Source organism: Lethenteron reissneri, chromosome 22 (genome assembly GCF_015708825.2).
Source record: "Lethenteron reissneri isolate LAM-NWPU_2019-01 chromosome 22, ASM1570882v1, whole genome shotgun sequence".
In the NCBI taxonomy this organism is placed as follows: domain Eukaryota; kingdom Metazoa; phylum Chordata; class Hyperoartia; order Petromyzontiformes; family Petromyzontidae; genus Lethenteron; species Lethenteron reissneri.
In genome coordinates, this window is record NC_083800.1 from 12,008,883 (window position 1) to 12,025,628 (window position 16,746).

Genomic DNA, 16,746 nt, shown 5'->3' on the forward strand with positions numbered 1-16,746 from the left:
CCTGCTAGAGATGGGCAAGGTGTGTCCATCTGCCATCCTTGGCTTTATTTGGATTAAAAAAACTCAACACATTCATTATGACCTTAAAGAACATGCATATAATTGTCGACGGTTTGAGCAATGACCCTTCTTCATAGCACTAGAAAGGCCAGAGGCATAACAAGAGTTAATAATTGTTGGAAACTACAGTTTACATGATGGGGCCTTTTGAGAATTCAATAAAAAATGTAATGATCAGTTTTTAAATCGGCATATGAATAGTGGCATTATCTATTCTAACGTACGGCAATGTATTCAGCAGCTAAATGCCAATGTTGAGGTCTGCTGGCCACAACGAGAGCGTTTCAGGAGAGTTCACGGCGAGATGTTAACTACCTCGCCTGGTTTACAGGAGGTCGTGGGTTCGATACTGACCGTGATGCCTACATATTTGGACTTTGCATGTTCTCCTAGTGTTCGTGTGGATTTTTCTCCGTGTTCTCTGGTTTTTTACTCCACGTTTAGAAACATGTTTAGAGTATTTGGCTGCTATACATTTCCACATTATAAGCCACTTCATTGAGCTATAATATGTGGTCCGGTCAATTAAAAAAAATAGCTTATATAGCTCAAGTGGGCCTTAGCTGGTAAAATAAAAATAGTAAAAAAGAGTTTAAATATTCAACAAGGTTGATACTCGCGCACCTCACGAGGAGACTTCAGTAGCTACGATGGTAGCCGAGCAGCTACAACTGTCGTCTGGTTTCTGTTGACGTATTTCTTTTAAATCTCGCAGAATTAATTCAAATTGTAGGGTTGACATGAGCAAAATAGGATTGCATAGACGCTTCAGTCCATGGCATATGTGATAACACAAGGCTGTCCTCTGGGTCACAACATGACACTAATACGTTAAACCGCATACTGTCTGCATCTACGCATTCTCCACACGGTGTGTGAGTGTGCATGTGATCTCTACGTGGATTTTATTTTTTTCATTAAAACTCAGAAAATTATCGACGGGCCAATGTTGTGCCCAACACTTTCCACATTGCTCCTCACAATCCTGCAAGAGTCCACATCACCAACCCTCACGCACACAGATCTCTCTCCTGTGTGTTACACTCACTGCATAGCGAGTTGCACTGTGCACAGGAGCCTCCAGTACAAACACTCCTCCCAGATGAGTAATATCATACCACACAAATTAAAAAAGACTTTTGGAACCAAGAAAAAAATATATATATACTTTTAGACGATATACTGACGATATAGGATTACATTTCACAAGGGTGCAGTACAACAATGCGATTCTTTTTTTTCATGCAATAAACTCGAGACAAATTATTTCATGGAACCACAGTGATTGCCGATTTGATATCCAACTGCCGTTTGTGACATTTTCAAAAACCCAGTGTGGGCAAAGATAAGTAGGTGCCGTTTTCCGTTTACAACATCCGTGCAGATATGAGATGTGGCCAGTGGCAGTGGCAGACATTTGGCTATCCCACACTGAACAATCGCGCCTCCACATCCTTAGCATCCACTCGTCAGCTTTCAAACGCGCACGCCTACATGCACGGTGAAGGGCACAATGACCACTAAGCCAATCAGTCAATTATATTAAGTTCAGGCAACTTAAACTAACAATGGCAAGTTCGTTATTTTTTGGACAGTGAAATTAATACGGATTGTCATCGCGCGCTGTCGCATCACATGTGTATCGCACAGCTTCGAGGCATGGCCAGTTATAAATCTGTACAGATTGGGAAAAGCAGACGTTTTCCAAGAGCAAATTACGACTGTGATCGTGTAAATCGACGTTTGCGGTTGCTCACTTAATGTTCTGTAAACATGAGATGTTAAAACTAAAGTTTGTGAGTTGCATGACGACAACAATACACCACTCAAGACAATGCTTATCGCGCCTCCGATTACCACGGTTGGCTACGTACGGTGCGAAATAAGGCCAACATGCATGCATACTCAGAAGAGATGATTACATAGCGGTCATCCCCCACCTACTGGCAGACTGGAGCCCGATTGCAGGGCAAGGTTCTGAGTTACCTTGTACCCACAGGGACAGCTGCCACAGGGGGAGGGGGGGGGGTCTTTCAAATGTGTGAGATGAGAAGTGATGTAAAGTGCCCTGAGACGTCTCAGTGCGTTGGGCGCTACATCAAAAACAAATCATCAATTGAGGAGGAGGTCCCCCCCCCCCAGGCCGCCGCCTCCGGCATCGTGAGATTATTCCTCTTCTCCTTTCTTGTTCCCGTGAGAGAGGTGCGGGCTCACCTTGCTGCGCTCCTGCTGCAGCTCGATCTGGATGTCGGTCAGCTTCGCCCTCAGCTCCTCGTTGGCGGTCTGCAGCGAGTGGATCACGGCCTCGGGCTTGTCAGGCCGGCCACGCCCGGCGGCCCTCCGCGACATCGCAGGCCTCCTCCTCTTCACGGCAGCGTGGATCCCTCCACCGCCACGGCTGTCGCTCGAACAACAGCGGCGCTGCCTCCTGACCACCACCTCCTCCTTCCCCACCGTCGCCTCTCTCGATTAAAATCCGGGTGGGAGGCTCGCGACGCTAGACCCCGCGCACGGCCGCAGACGACGAGTTGCGTTCACCGTACATCGTTCAGAGCCTGCGGGGCAGAGGGAAGGACGAGGCAATGGGAAGTTTTCGAATGGATTCGGAGATTCATTGGAAGCCGTGGAGAGGAATGGAGATGGGGGCGGCTGCGGAGGAAGGTGGTCGAGACGTAGAAGGGAAGCGAGATCAGAAGCAGGGAGAATTGCTCGTGATTTATTTTTCACGCTAGGGACGGAACGATGCACCGATTTGATCGATTGTTTTAACATTGATCTTTAAGTTCCGCGACACGCGCATATGCAATCGTGCGCGTGAGAATCGATGAGGTTTTTGTTCTTGTATATTGCGATGGGTTGAAGTGACTCCCACAGCCACTAGCGGCCGCTACATTCGCCACAGCGTTAACAAAAACGAAAAATAACAACCCGTTTTATAACTTGAGCCGTGACACACAATCGCGACAATTTATCAAATCTTCGACAGGCCAAGGGGTAGGGGGTGAATTGTTACCCCTTCCTCCAAAAATAACCCCCCACCAACGCGGCATTTCTGCAAAGGGCGGCGGTGTGACGCCACAGACACAGGCGGTGTGACGCCACACCGCCTGTGACGTCACAGGCGGTGTCACGTCACAGGCGGTGTGACGTCACAGGCGGTGCATTCAAACAGACGAGCACTCAGGCACGTTGAGCCGTAACTCGGGACACTGACGAGGGCGTTCAGACACGCCGCTGGGGAGGCAGACAGAACGAAAATATGAATGCAAATGAGAGCAACACGGAGTAGAGAGAAGGAGGAGGAGGGGCACACGCACGGCGAGGAGCGGTGGGGGTGGCATGAGAAACGCATTCACCACAGCATCTCCACCGCGTCTCCGTGGTTACCGCAGCCGGATATACAGTATTCGGAGATGCATTATTGTTCGACGTGCCCGATTTGGAAATTTGGATCGATATTATTCGTTTAAAAAATTTTTTTTTAAGATAATTGCCATTGAACAACTCACGGAGGAGCGCGAGAGATGCGTGGACGGTGACCGAGAATGAATAAATGTTGAAAGGCGAGAAGGGAATTGATAATTTACGACGATGAGTTGCTCGCGCCAACGTGCTGTCAACATTCGAATGAAAAAAAAACAACAGCCTTCAGCACACGATGAACAATAATTGGATTGAATTGTCATCTCACGTTTGCTTGAAATTCAATCGCGAGCTCGAGCTGATGGATAATGCTCGACGATGATGACAACAATGGGCAAATGATAACAACTGTAGTAATCTGGACTATAACAGTGGTGCTAATTATATATTACATTATCGTCGAAATAGCAATGCTGACTGGCACAAGGAGTGAAAATTATCGCCCGAGAACCATTAAACTGTGTGGGTGCTGCATCAGCATTATGGTAATCTATGTATAAAATTCAATTTGGTTACGAGATCATAATAGTCATTTCACATTTGTATAAAATACAGTACATGACACAACCTCAATATATTCCAACAACAAAGCAATTATAAAGCAATAATCATGCCCGTGCCAAAAATATCAAAACACAACGAATCATATTTTTTCCCAACACTGTCAATATTTCAAAATATACTATAACTCAAAAAAAAGAAAATTTTCATTTAACCAGGTAAGCCCCACTGAACTATAATGTATTTTTCAGGAGCGACATGGTCACAATTGTGGTGGATTATCGTGTGTAAATGTATAGAAGCCAAATACTCTAAACGCGTGGAGGGAAAAACCGGAGGACCCGGAGAAAAATCCACGCGACCATGGGGAGGACACGCAAACTCCAAATATACAGCAAGCAGGCGTCAGGGTCGGGTTTGAACCCACGACCTCTTGTATACCAAGCGAGGTAGTTAACATCTTGCCACGAACTCTCTCCAAAAGCCCTTTCGTCGTGGCCAGCAGACCTCGACATCGGCATTTAGCTCCTGATACATTACCATACGTTAGAAATATGCCGATTTAAAAACTGGTCATCAAAAACTTTTTTTAATTGAATTCTCATCAAGCCCCATCATGTAAACTGCAGTCTCCAACCCTTATTAACTCTCATTCTCTCTCTCTGGCCTCCCCAGTGCTATGAAGAAGGGTCATTGCTCAAAACGTCTACAATTATATACTTGTTCTTTAAGGTCATGATGAATGTGTTGAGTTTTTTTCTCCAAAATAAAGCCAAGGATGGCAGATGGACACACCTTGCCCAGCTCTAGCAGATGCATGATGCTCGTTAAGTCATGGCAATATTGCAGTGGTTATGTACACATTCTCAACATGAATAATGCCCACGACATTAACGTGAAATAATTGTTCTGGGGTCTGTACACGGTGTTCCAATAAGACTAATAATACAAAGCCAGCCAAGGAGCTTTCATTATAAGCATCTGGGCATTGTCATTCATAGGTGACGTGAGAGGAAAACAATCTACAATTATGCTGAATAAGAAAAAGGTCACTTTGCTCATGTGAAAAACAAACTTATGTTTTTTTCCCCCATTGCAACTACATACAGATTAAGTGGTGTGGTTCAATGTATAAGCTAAATGTAGCCATTCTCAAGAACATGCATAACCCAGAGTTAATTGATTGTGATGAAACACGTTATTTGATGCATGCATTTGCAGTATCATAATATATTTGAACAGGCGCCATTACATTCCTTCAACAAGCACAGAAACTAACGGTGTTGTATTTTATTTGCTGAAACAGCCATTTGTATGAGCCTTGGAGGTGTATATCATAAACACACACCCCGATTATATTCCTGATGTCCGTCCACTCGAGAAAACGTGCATTCTTGGTTGAGGCGCATTATAACATAGCTGGGTAAACTTCGCCACCTTCCATTTCATTACCCACGAGTCACGGGAATCACATTTCACAGCCGAATGTTCCCAATCAAGGCCACATTTACAAGTCACCACGCGCACGTAGAGTGTTTGCATGGCTTTCCATTCATCACCAGGCCCCGAGTGACCGTCGGCAGCCGACTTATCTGGACGTTTGTGTAAAAGAGCTTCAAAACTCATCGGATTCCCCCCAGTCTAAATCAAGATTCCGATTCTGATTATTTAAAAAAAACATAGTCTCTGGTGCCATTAGTAATCACTGTTTTGGAAAATGGGGGGTGGGGGGGGGGAACCCATGACCTAGTTTGCTCATGTGTGTGGCAATCGCGATTCTTTGGGGCAGACGCAGAACGTGTCGAAAAATGAACAGGAAAAGGTCAAAGCGATTTCCCACTCAAGTGAGTGTGAAGTTGCTCATCTGGTAACAGGAGCGAGACGGTGGTGAAATTTCCACATTATCATGGCCAGAGATAGCCACCTTCATGGCGTTGAACTCACGAGCGTTCTTTGGCCTAACATCGGTGAGACAAGGCCACGAAGGAGGATGTCTCTGGTGTGGGCCAATCAGTTTCAAGGACAATGCATACATAACACTGTGTAACACAATTTTTGTTCCTGGGTAGTAAGTGTTATTTCGTAATTGCTTATGCCTCAAGAGTACAGAAAATGGCTATTATTCCCCACAAACTTTGCTTTTATGACCAGGACATTGATATTTTGAAATTTACCTATTTTCCACAACATTCCAGATAGATTCAGTGCTGAGTACACTTGGAGTAACTTCTAGAACATTCTAGAACTTTCCAGAAATATAAATAATAGTATAAATACAGGGGCCTTAAGCCCACCAGTTCAGTTTAGTTCCAGCTGCCTAAGTGGATGCATTTCTGCATTTTTCTGAGATGGCATCAAGAGGCTGCAAGCACCCGGCAGACGCATTTTGCTATGTCTGCAGCCAATTTATCAAGACAAGAGCGAAAAAGTACTCTCTGGAAGCATCTGCTAAGATGTGTGAGGCCGACAAGGCATATTTCAGCATGCATGTCAGGGATCAAGACAAACCCTGGGCACCTCATTTCACCTGCGAGCAATGCAAAAACAACTCTGGAAAGTAAGATGGACAATTGTTGCTCGGAATTTTATGTTATAAAATTTGTAAAAAAAAATGTAAAATTGTTAAAGTTTTTCATTCTAAAATGTTTTACAATTTTCAATGTTATTGGAAAAATATATCATATATGAAAAATGTTGCAAGAACCTCTTACACATTAGTCATGGGTGAAATACATGTATTTTTGTAGAATGGTACAAAGGGGAAAAGAGAGCCATGAAATTCGCTATCCCAAGAATTTGGCAGGAACCCACTGACCACTCAAGCAACTGCTACTGCTGCATGGTGGACCCTTCCAAACGTGGGACTGGCAAGAATGCACCTGCTATCACGTATCCGGACCTTCCTTCACTAATTGCCCCGGTGCCACACTGCCATGAGCTCCCCGTACCCACTCCTCCGGAGAGAGAGCAGCCGTCTTTAGAAGAGAGCAGCAAGTCAGAGAGCGAGGAAGATGTTGTAGATCCAGATGACAATTTCAGAGGTGGAGCTGAGAGAACCCATACTACCCCCACCAAAAAGACCTCAACGACTTGATCAGAGATCTTGGTCTCAACAAGTCCAATGCCGAGCTTTTGACGTCTAGGCTCAAGCAGTGGAACTTGTTGGATGAAAGTGCGCAAGTCGCAGATCAGAGGAAGCGTTACCAATCTTTTTGGAGCTTCTTCACCCGTCAAGATGGGCTCTGCTTCTGCCACAACGTGACCAGTCTGTTCGAGGCAATCGGAATCGCCTGTAACCACAATGAGTGGCGCCTTTTCATTGACAGCTCATCCAGGAGCCTCAAAGCCGTGCTGCTCCATAATGGTAACAAGTACCCGTCTTTTCCCCTGGCTCACTTGGTGCACCTCAAAGAGGATTACAACATCATCAAGACCTTGCTGGATGCCTTGAGGTATGATGAGTACGACTGGGAGGTCATCGGATCCTTCAAAATGGTGTCATTCCTGATGGGTCTCCAAGACGGTTTTACCAAGTTTCCCTGCTATCTTTTGCCTTTGGGACAGCAGGCACACCAAGGCGCACTACCACAGGCGGGACTGGCCACAGCGGACCGAGTTCTCTGTGGGGAGGAACAACGTCAAGTGGGAGCCACTGGTGGACCCCCGGAAGGTGCTGATGCCACCACTGCACATCAAATTGGGCCTTATGAAACAATTTGTCGGAGCTGTAGATAAGGAGTCGGCAGCCTTCAAGTACCTTCAAGACTTCTTCCCTAAGCTGTCTGAGGCAAAGGTCAAAGCCAGTGTCTTCATCGGACCACAGATAAAGAAGATCCTGGAGTGCAATGAATTCCCCAAGAAGCTCACTAGTAAGAAGAAAGCGTCTTGGAACAGCTTTGTTGCAGTGGTTCGTGGCTTCCTGGGCAATCACAAGGTCGAAAACTATTTGAAGCTGGTTGAGACTCTGGTGAATAACTACGGCACAATGAGCTGTAGGATGTTCCTTTAAAGTCCATATCCTTGATGCGTATTTTGATAAATTCAAGAACATGGGAGCGTACTTGGAGGAGCAAGGTGAGCGCTTTCACCAGGATATACTGGACTTTGAACGCCGCTGCCAAGAACAGTATAACGAGAACATGATGGGAGACTACATTTGGGGGCTGATTCGTGAAAGTGATTTACAGTATAATCGTAAATCTCGAGAAACTACTCGCTTCTAAATCTTTTGCAGTAATTTTTGTATTACTTTAGTATAAATACATGTAAATTTTGATTCATATGTTATTTTTATCTGACTTTATGTGAACAAAAATTTCGCCCGTTTTCTCATTGAAAACAGGTAAATTTCAAAATATCACTGTCCTGGTCACAAAAGCAAATTTTGTGGGGAATAATATCCATTTTCTATACTTTTTAGACATAAACAATTACGAAATAACACTTACTACCCAGGAACAAAAATTGTGTTACATAGTGAATTATCAATGCATGTTTGTTTCCCAAGATTTACCATAACCTGCAGACTTGATGCCTTGTGGTAGGTGACTATTTGGTGTTTGAACATCTTAATGCCTCCTGTATTTTTGCCGGAATGTGTAAAGTCTATTTTTTCATCATCTTGATACTGGCAAAAAAAATGGCCCCATAAGATACAATCTTCCCAGTTTTTGGCACCTGAAAACCCCGGTTCTTCTGGGAATCCATGTGGACTGCATATCCATGTGGTGCAGAAAGCATCAATAATAAAATCTCAGACAGCATATTGACGTGAATTAACCCTTTCCCGTTACGACGTACATGTACATTGTTGGAACGGAACCGGAAGAAAAACTTAACACAATAAAATAACGTTGTCAGTACCGAGGCTCCCGCAAGGCCATACGAGAGGGCTTGGCACAGTTTGGCGCCATCAATCATAGAGTGCGGTCGTGTCGCTCCAGTTCTCTTCGGTAAGTACGATGTCTTTAAAAACAATGGTGCTATGCCTCTCGAAATAAAATTAACGCTGAACCGCTTGCACATTCCGATATTTATTAGTGAACGGGACACCCACTCTGCAACTGGCAGTCGTCACGGAATGGTAAAGGGTTAATTCACTTGTGTGTGCGTCAGCTGAGATGAGCAATACCAGAGGGAGATTTTAAGCTTTTCACAAACTGGAGCCATAGGCCACCATTGCTCCTTTCTAACCTAAACACGTATTATGAGATAATGTTTTATTTTCGTATGTTAAACGTTAAAATGCAATAACTTGAGGGATACAGCTTCAACGGATATGGGTTGATTGGTGTAGCAAGTTATTGGGGACATAAGAATGAAAGTTGGCCATGTATAATATTGTTATCTAGTCAGTAGCTTCAAAAATTCAAAACGATGTATGAATGATCACTCAACACCACCACTGCAGACCTATTTCACGCCTGTTCGGAGCCCCAGTTTGAAGATCAGGCTGCTGAGTGGTGCTGTAGTAGCACGAGACTACGTGCGATTCTGAGTGTAAATCCTTGTGTGGGTTCAACTCAACATCTCATCCCTCCACGGTTGATAACGGACATACCAACTTTGTATGAAGTCCAGTGGCTGTCACAAGGATAGACTCAGATCCAGCACAGGAATGTGGAATTTCTATCATTGGTCAAGGATAGCAAGCATGAGAGGATCACCACTCAATGGTCGTATGAGCATGAAACTATTTTGAATATGGGTTGTCTAACCCGAGCATCGCTCTGCTATCCAATTGCAGCAATATTATTCGCCGTTCCATAGTAATATACAATTCATGTTGGTCACAGAAAAACTATTTTGATATTACCAGGTAAGTCCCATTGAACTATGTAGCTCTTTTGCAGAAGCGATCTGGCCGCAAATGATAGCTCAACGAGGTGGCTTGTCATGTCTAAACTTTATAGCAGCCAAATACTCGAAATGCATGGACAAAAAAACCGGAAGACCTGGAGAAAATCCATGCGACCACAGAGAGAACATGCAAACTCCAAATATACAGGTGTCAGGGTCGAGATCAAACCCATGACCTCCTATATACCAGGCGAGGTAGTTAACATCTCTCCACAGCAGGTCTAACACTGATCACATGTTGAAATGCAATCAATGAAATGTAATGCAAGTCATATTCTATATTTCATTAAACGAGGACCTCTTGTTACTTAACCATTTTATTTTTCTAAGAACTCAGGATCTACAGTGTTTAAAAATATCTGAAGATGTAAATCACCTACCTTGGTAATGCCATGGCTATGTTTGTGCATTGAACTTCTAAATCAGTGTTCGTCATTGCAAGGCCCACCAGCCACTGGCGGCCCCAAGTGGCCTTTAGTGCGGCTCTTGATGTGCGGCCCACAACACAACATGTGAAAACACCCCTCATCATCATGGTGCTGCTGTCAAACCCCAATGGTTTCAAATGTGTGGCCCCCCTCTGAAAATCAGTAAAGAACACTGTCCTAAAGCATATCAGAGGTCAATAGAATCATGCCGATGTATTATTTATATCACGTCTCCCATGTGGCACATTTTGATGCAAGATGAAAGGGGCATTTAAAATAATACTGTAATGGAGAAAATCCATCACTCCACAAGGAAGTGATTGCAAACCAAATAGAATGGACAAAAACGAAGCGGCATAGACAATATTTGCAAACAAACGTGACTACAATTTTAAAAGCCAACCATGCCAATCGGAGGTGCCCGTTATACTCGCTCAAGGAGCGTAATTCCAGCTCAGACCTCGTTGGTCCAACGTTCTGCACGCAACAACACGCGGTTCTAGAAAAAAGCGACGACGGAGTGTGCCGCGAAAACCATTTGCCTCGGGGCCATCAAGCAGAGAGGCCCCTCCCCACCAACGACACGCGGCCTGGCGCGGCTCCTCTTATCATCGCGATGCGGCGCCACCGTCTGGGTGTGCGCGAGTGCACGTTGCGTGCGAAACCACGTGAAACCCTCCCGGGACGAACGAGCGAGCGAGCGCTCCTTCCATTCGCGCCGTCACACCGAGGTGCCCAGACAGAAGGGGCGAGATTTATCGACTAAACGCAGAAGTGACCTTCGTCGTGTTTGCCGTTGTGGTCCGAGTGTTTTTTCACGGAAAAAAAAGTTACAGCTCAAAGGGCAAACTGTCGGGAAAAAGAGTTAAAAAAACTAAAACCTTTTATTTTATCAAGTAAGGCCGACTGAGCTCTATAGCACTTTTTTCAAAAACAACCTGGCCACAAATAATAGCCCAGTGAAGTGGTTTATCACATGGAAATTTATAGCAGCCAAATGCTCCAAGAGCATGTCGATTCTAAATGTGGAGGGGAAAATCGGAGGACCCGGAAAGAAATCCACGCGACCACGAAGAGAACGTGCAAACTCCAAATTTCCAGCAGGCGTCAGTGTTGGAATCAAGCCCACAACCTCCTGCATATCAGACGAGGGAGTTAACATCTTACCACCACGGTGTCCTATTCATACGTATAAGGATTGGTTATTTGCAATGCATGTGCAAGTGCGATGCTGCCGTGGTCTAATGGTGAGCACATTGGACTTGCAAGCCAGATGTCACCGGTGTAAAAGCTGCGAGCACGAACTGCAGGTGCGTTGGGTAGCAGCGAGGGTATCCTATTTCCAAAGCCAGATCACGATTCCCAAAGCCTATCGTCTCAATTTGCTTGCAATCATTTACAATTTGCACTCACCCTTAAGATTTTCTTATACAAATACATCACTATGTACGTATGTATATACACTCACGCAGAAAGATCCCAAGTTATGCCGGCACAGGAAACCGAGGCAAATGGTGTTCGTGAACAACTATGAAGGGGTGGTGTGGCCAGCACCATGCCCGGCCGCCTTTGTCTCCCTAGTGGTGATCTTTTTTACACCACACCAGGTACTCATTTCAGGCTAGGTCAACCTAGGGGAGGGCCCAGGACCAGTTTATCCATCACTGATGGTGGCTATGAGTAAGAATCGAACTCGGGTGGTTGTGTTCTCAGCGCAGTGTGCTAACCGCTACACTTACCGCACCCCACTCTACTACCATACAAAGCCAATTCACCAAAAAAAACATGCAATTGAAGGTGGCTGATAACTTACTGTAATTGAAAGGACTGTAACTGAGCATTGTTGATGTTGTGATTCCCACAGCCCCCCAGTATTTTCTGATTGAAATCACCACTGCACAAAATCTGCTCAAACGTAGATGTTGGGCTGACAACCCCGTTGGGATTGTCTTTTAACAAATGAACTGTCACCCTCGCATACAGCGTCATCGCCAAAGTCCCAAACGTAATTTAAAAAATCACCCGTGAGAAAAAAATGTCAAGACGTCACGGACAGTTGACAAGGCGCCAGGATTGAGACGTGCCCTGACCTTTTTCCGGGCCAGACGTGAAGTCGAGTTTGGACAGCGGTTTGATGCAATGCGCGTCACAAGCCAAATTTGGGAGGGGGGGGGCATCTCACCAGCCGGCACTCCACCAAGTTATAGATACTAGCATTCCTCTTGCAGGTGAATCATACTAACAAGAACAACGACAACGTGAGTAAATAACCCCACTCGTAACCGAAGTTATGACACGCGTATCTGCAGTAGCAGCACAAAGCATATGACTGTGAATAATATGAATTTTGGGCGGTAATGACATTGGAGCACTACACCAGAGACTGAATTCAAGTGTCAGGAGGTCATCTGAGGTTGTTCGAATACAATTTCACGTCGAGTTTTATGGTCTTGGTCCACGAATTGAGAGTCCAAGCAAAATAGCATTTGAGAGACGCCTATTGTTAGTTGTGCCGCAGGGCAGTAGTTTTCCAGATTGATCCCCCGTCTCTTGTTTATTTCAGAAGCCCTGCTGCCTTGCGTTTTTAAGCAATATCCCGGAACATTATCCTCCTCAACACGAGATTGTTAAACCCAGGTAGGAACTTGAGAGATAAGAGAGAGAGAGAGAGACACACCAAGGCCGTCTCGTTTGCAAGGAGTGATCTGGGTCAAAACAGAGTCATAAAATAAAAAAGTAGAGAATTGGGAAAAATATAGCAAAATCGGGAGCAAAAACAACAACGCAAGCTGCTGACAAAAAGATGGCGACTTTTCTTGGTGTTGTTATTTATTGATGTCCCTGAATTGTGGTGTAAATTTGAACTATTTTATATATATATAAACCGTCAAAAACAACAACAACAACGGGCTCCCCGGGGCTTTAGCAGCTGAAGCCCAACGCCTGCCTCGTGCACCGAGCGTCTGCATCGTGGCACGTCGGGGTCTTAAATTTGTCAACGTGCCCTTGCCAGGGGAACTGGAGGCTGTAAAACACACACGCGCGCATGCACGCGCGCGTGCACGCTACACACACTGCAATGTGAATTGCCCGTCAAACTGGCACGGACAAGAAAAATAACACAACGCCAAGCGCAGCATACCCTCTTCTCTCACGAGAGAGCAGATTAAAGTGTCCAGGCGAGCGTGAACTGCAGGTCAAAACCAACCACATTCTCACATCACGGCTGATTTTAAATACGGCAATGGCGGTACTCTCCTGAGGTGTGACGAGGCCTACGTCCAGCATTGCGTTGACATCGGGGTTGTCAACTGCAACTGCTGCGTTTTACAGAACGGACGCTGCATTGTGTGCGGACAGGACATCTCTGTGAGCAAGTCGTAGGACTCTTATTGGACATAATATACAGGATGAAGTCTCAGGCAATGCATTCTGGTTAATTAACCCTTTCGCGTTCCGATGACGTACGTGCACCACGTGGACATGCAGTCCACAGGGATTCCCTGAATAACTGGGTTTGTCAAGGTATGAAACACTGGGACAATGCATCTATGGTACAATTATGATTTTTTTTTTCCGGCATCAAGATGTTGAAAAAAAAATTGCCTTTAACCTCTCTGACAAGGAAAAGGTGTTAAGAACGGAACCGGAAGGAAAACTCAAACAAAATGTTGTTATAGGTACCGAGGCTTCCAAAAAAGCCATGCAGGGGGGGCATGTGGCACAGTTTCGTATCAATACAGTTCTCTGCGGTGAGTGCAATGTCTTTTTTAAAAATCCAGATTTGAAGTTTTCGTGACTGCAAGGATTCATACTCGTAGGTTTTTTTTTATAAAGTCACGTAGGTAAAAAATACTAAAAATAAAAGAAGAATAAATGAAAATAAATCAATGAAATCACGATGTTTCGGAGGCAACACAAGTCTCTTCAGGTGGGACCATCACAGCTAAATTTAGCTGTGACGGTCCCACCTGAAGATGGAGACTTGTGTTTTTTTTTCACCGAAAAAAACCTAACAGTTTTAAAAAAATCGGTGCTACAGCGGTGAACTAGATGCGCGTGTTGGGTGGGGGAGGTGGAAGATTTCTGCAGTGGGAGGGGGGGCAAAATATCCATTGACAAAATATACACAAGCCTCACCATGAGACTCTGGGCTAATGAATAGTCAAATAAATCACTGTGGCAGATCACTCTCCAGAGATGGACACGTCAGCCGCCAGAAAATCCTCTGCGTACATTCATGAGCTGCGCCCCCAATGTGTTCTCAATACGCCTCCGCACTTCCTTCCACAGGTGACGGCGACACCCTCGTGCTCTGGCTAAAGAGAGTGATTAAAACACGCGTGTCAATCGTGTGATCCAAGCAGCTGAGCTGAGACTTTGACCATCGTTAGCTGCAGCAGCAACTCCGGTCAACCCACTACTGGATGAAGGATTCCGGAAAGCGTCGGCAGCTCCTACGGCCATGCACTTTAGACCCGGTTTGTTCTTGAATAATTAACGGAATACTCCCCATCATGGCCTGCAAAATGAAAAATATATTTATAATATGCGACATTGTTGGCAATGGCCCTCCTTCGAAGCACGTGAAAACGATGGACGGCTGTCTAGACGTCAGCAGTGTTATCTCAGTAACTCTGGCGTTGGCAAATGGCTCCTAAAGCGGTCCAGCCACTTCTTGAAGCTTTTATTTTCAAAAGTGCATGAATGGCGTGGGAAGCTGCAAAAAAAACCACTCATCACCGCAGCACATTGACCAAGACCAGGGTGCAACACTTCAGAAAGCTGGGAAAGAATATGGAGTTTATTGATTTGGTGTTCGGACAAGGACTGTGATGCTTTTATCCGAGCTTGGCCTGTCCATGAGTCATGACTAATGCTGATGCTGTGGCTGTTAGCTCAGAAAGGGAGAAAAAAACACTGAATCTCAACCCGAACCTTCACCTGCCGCCCCTCAATCCACGCATTGGCAATGCAAGAAGTAGGAAGGAGAATCTTCTTGGTTCTTTCGGTAAAGTCACGTAGAAGGGAAATAATAAAATAATAACAATTAAACATAATAAAATACAATTCTCACGACGTTTCGGCCACAACGCAAGCAGCCGTCAGACGCTGTCTTTCCGACATACCTGTTCTTCACCTGAGGACGGCTGCTTGCGTTGTGGCCAAAACGTCGTAAGAATTGTATTTTATTATGTTTTACTTTTATTAATTCATTATTTCCCTTCTACGTGACTTTACCGAAAGAACCAAGAAGATGAATCCCTACAGTCACGAAAGCTTTAAATCGAAATTTAGGAAGGAGAAATTTACAAAAACAATGCGCTCATAAGGTTGAATTATGGAGGGGGCATTAATCGGAGCGAATGCACCCAGCACACTGGGGGAAGAATATATGTTTTTTGTGTTAAGTTTGTTGTCCTTCCCTGCGTCTACTATTAGCACGGTTGGCTAGGTACGGTGCGAAAGTAGTTCAACATGCATACATTCGTCCGTACTATCTCTGCCTATGGCAGCTGTTGCTTCAAGTCACCTGCCGACTCCAGTCTACGAGTAACACGGAAAATATTCAGTGAGGAATTAAGCCCTGGACAAAAGTGAGCTTTAAACGGTACTTTTCTTTTTAGAATTCACTGTCACGTAAAAAAAGGTATCCGGTTAGGATTTTAATAATCCAGGCAGGAGGTGCTGTCGCAGGAACTCTCAGCCGTGGGTTGTAAGTGCTGATCATCCCCCAGGGAAACTAACATTGGTCATCCAATGGAGACATTGACCCCCTTAATGGAATGTGGAAATACCAGCATTGGCTCAGGGCTACTAATTTACAAAATTACCACCCGCATTTGGACATGGAGAGACACTCATCGTATTCAGCAGTCACAGTCTATCCACCGATGGATGAAGGTTCTCCCCATGCTCTCACTAACCCTCTTGGTTCAGTGCTGCCACCATCCATCTCACCGATGCATATGAACTAAATTCATCGTTCCATCTCCATCGTGGTCATCCTTTGGAAAATGTCCTCTCCTGAGGCTCCCATTCTTTCTCCAGTCTCGTCCATAGACCATCGCACTGTCTAGCGATGTACAAAGACAACGATTTAAAATACATGTATTGCATTTTCTTTGGTTCTTTCTGTAAAGTCGCATAGGTGGAAACAAATTTTAAATCACCTACTTCAGCAATTGTTTCTTGCCGTGGTTGTCCCCACCTGATGACGGACGCTTGTGTTGCGCCCGAAACGTCGTAATTTAATTTACTTTTGTTTATTTTTATTTCTGTATTTTTCACCTACGTGACTTTACCGAAAGAACCAAAGAGTATGGATCCTTGCAGTCACGAAAACTTCAAATCTTGAATGTATTGCATTTGTTATTTTCTGTAAACAATATTTCGACTTCTACAGTTTAAAAGTGCTATCCAATCTGGTGTTAAGAAAATTGCCTAAGTAAGAGAATAGTTGGTAATATTCTGA

At 44.8% G+C, this 16,746-nt stretch overlaps 1 protein-coding gene across 1 annotated transcript in view; it reads right to left on the reverse strand.

Moving 5' to 3' along the window:
- Positions 1-16,746, reverse strand: part of LOC133345638 (janus kinase and microtubule-interacting protein 3-like) — a 245,526-nt gene that overhangs the window by 216,063 nt on the left and 12,717 nt on the right. Inside the window, 1 exon segment of the mRNA XM_061556581.1 lies at positions 2,275-2,615. Coding sequence (XP_061412565.1) covers positions 2,275-2,409 — 135 coding nt within the window. The 5' untranslated portion in view covers positions 2,410-2,615.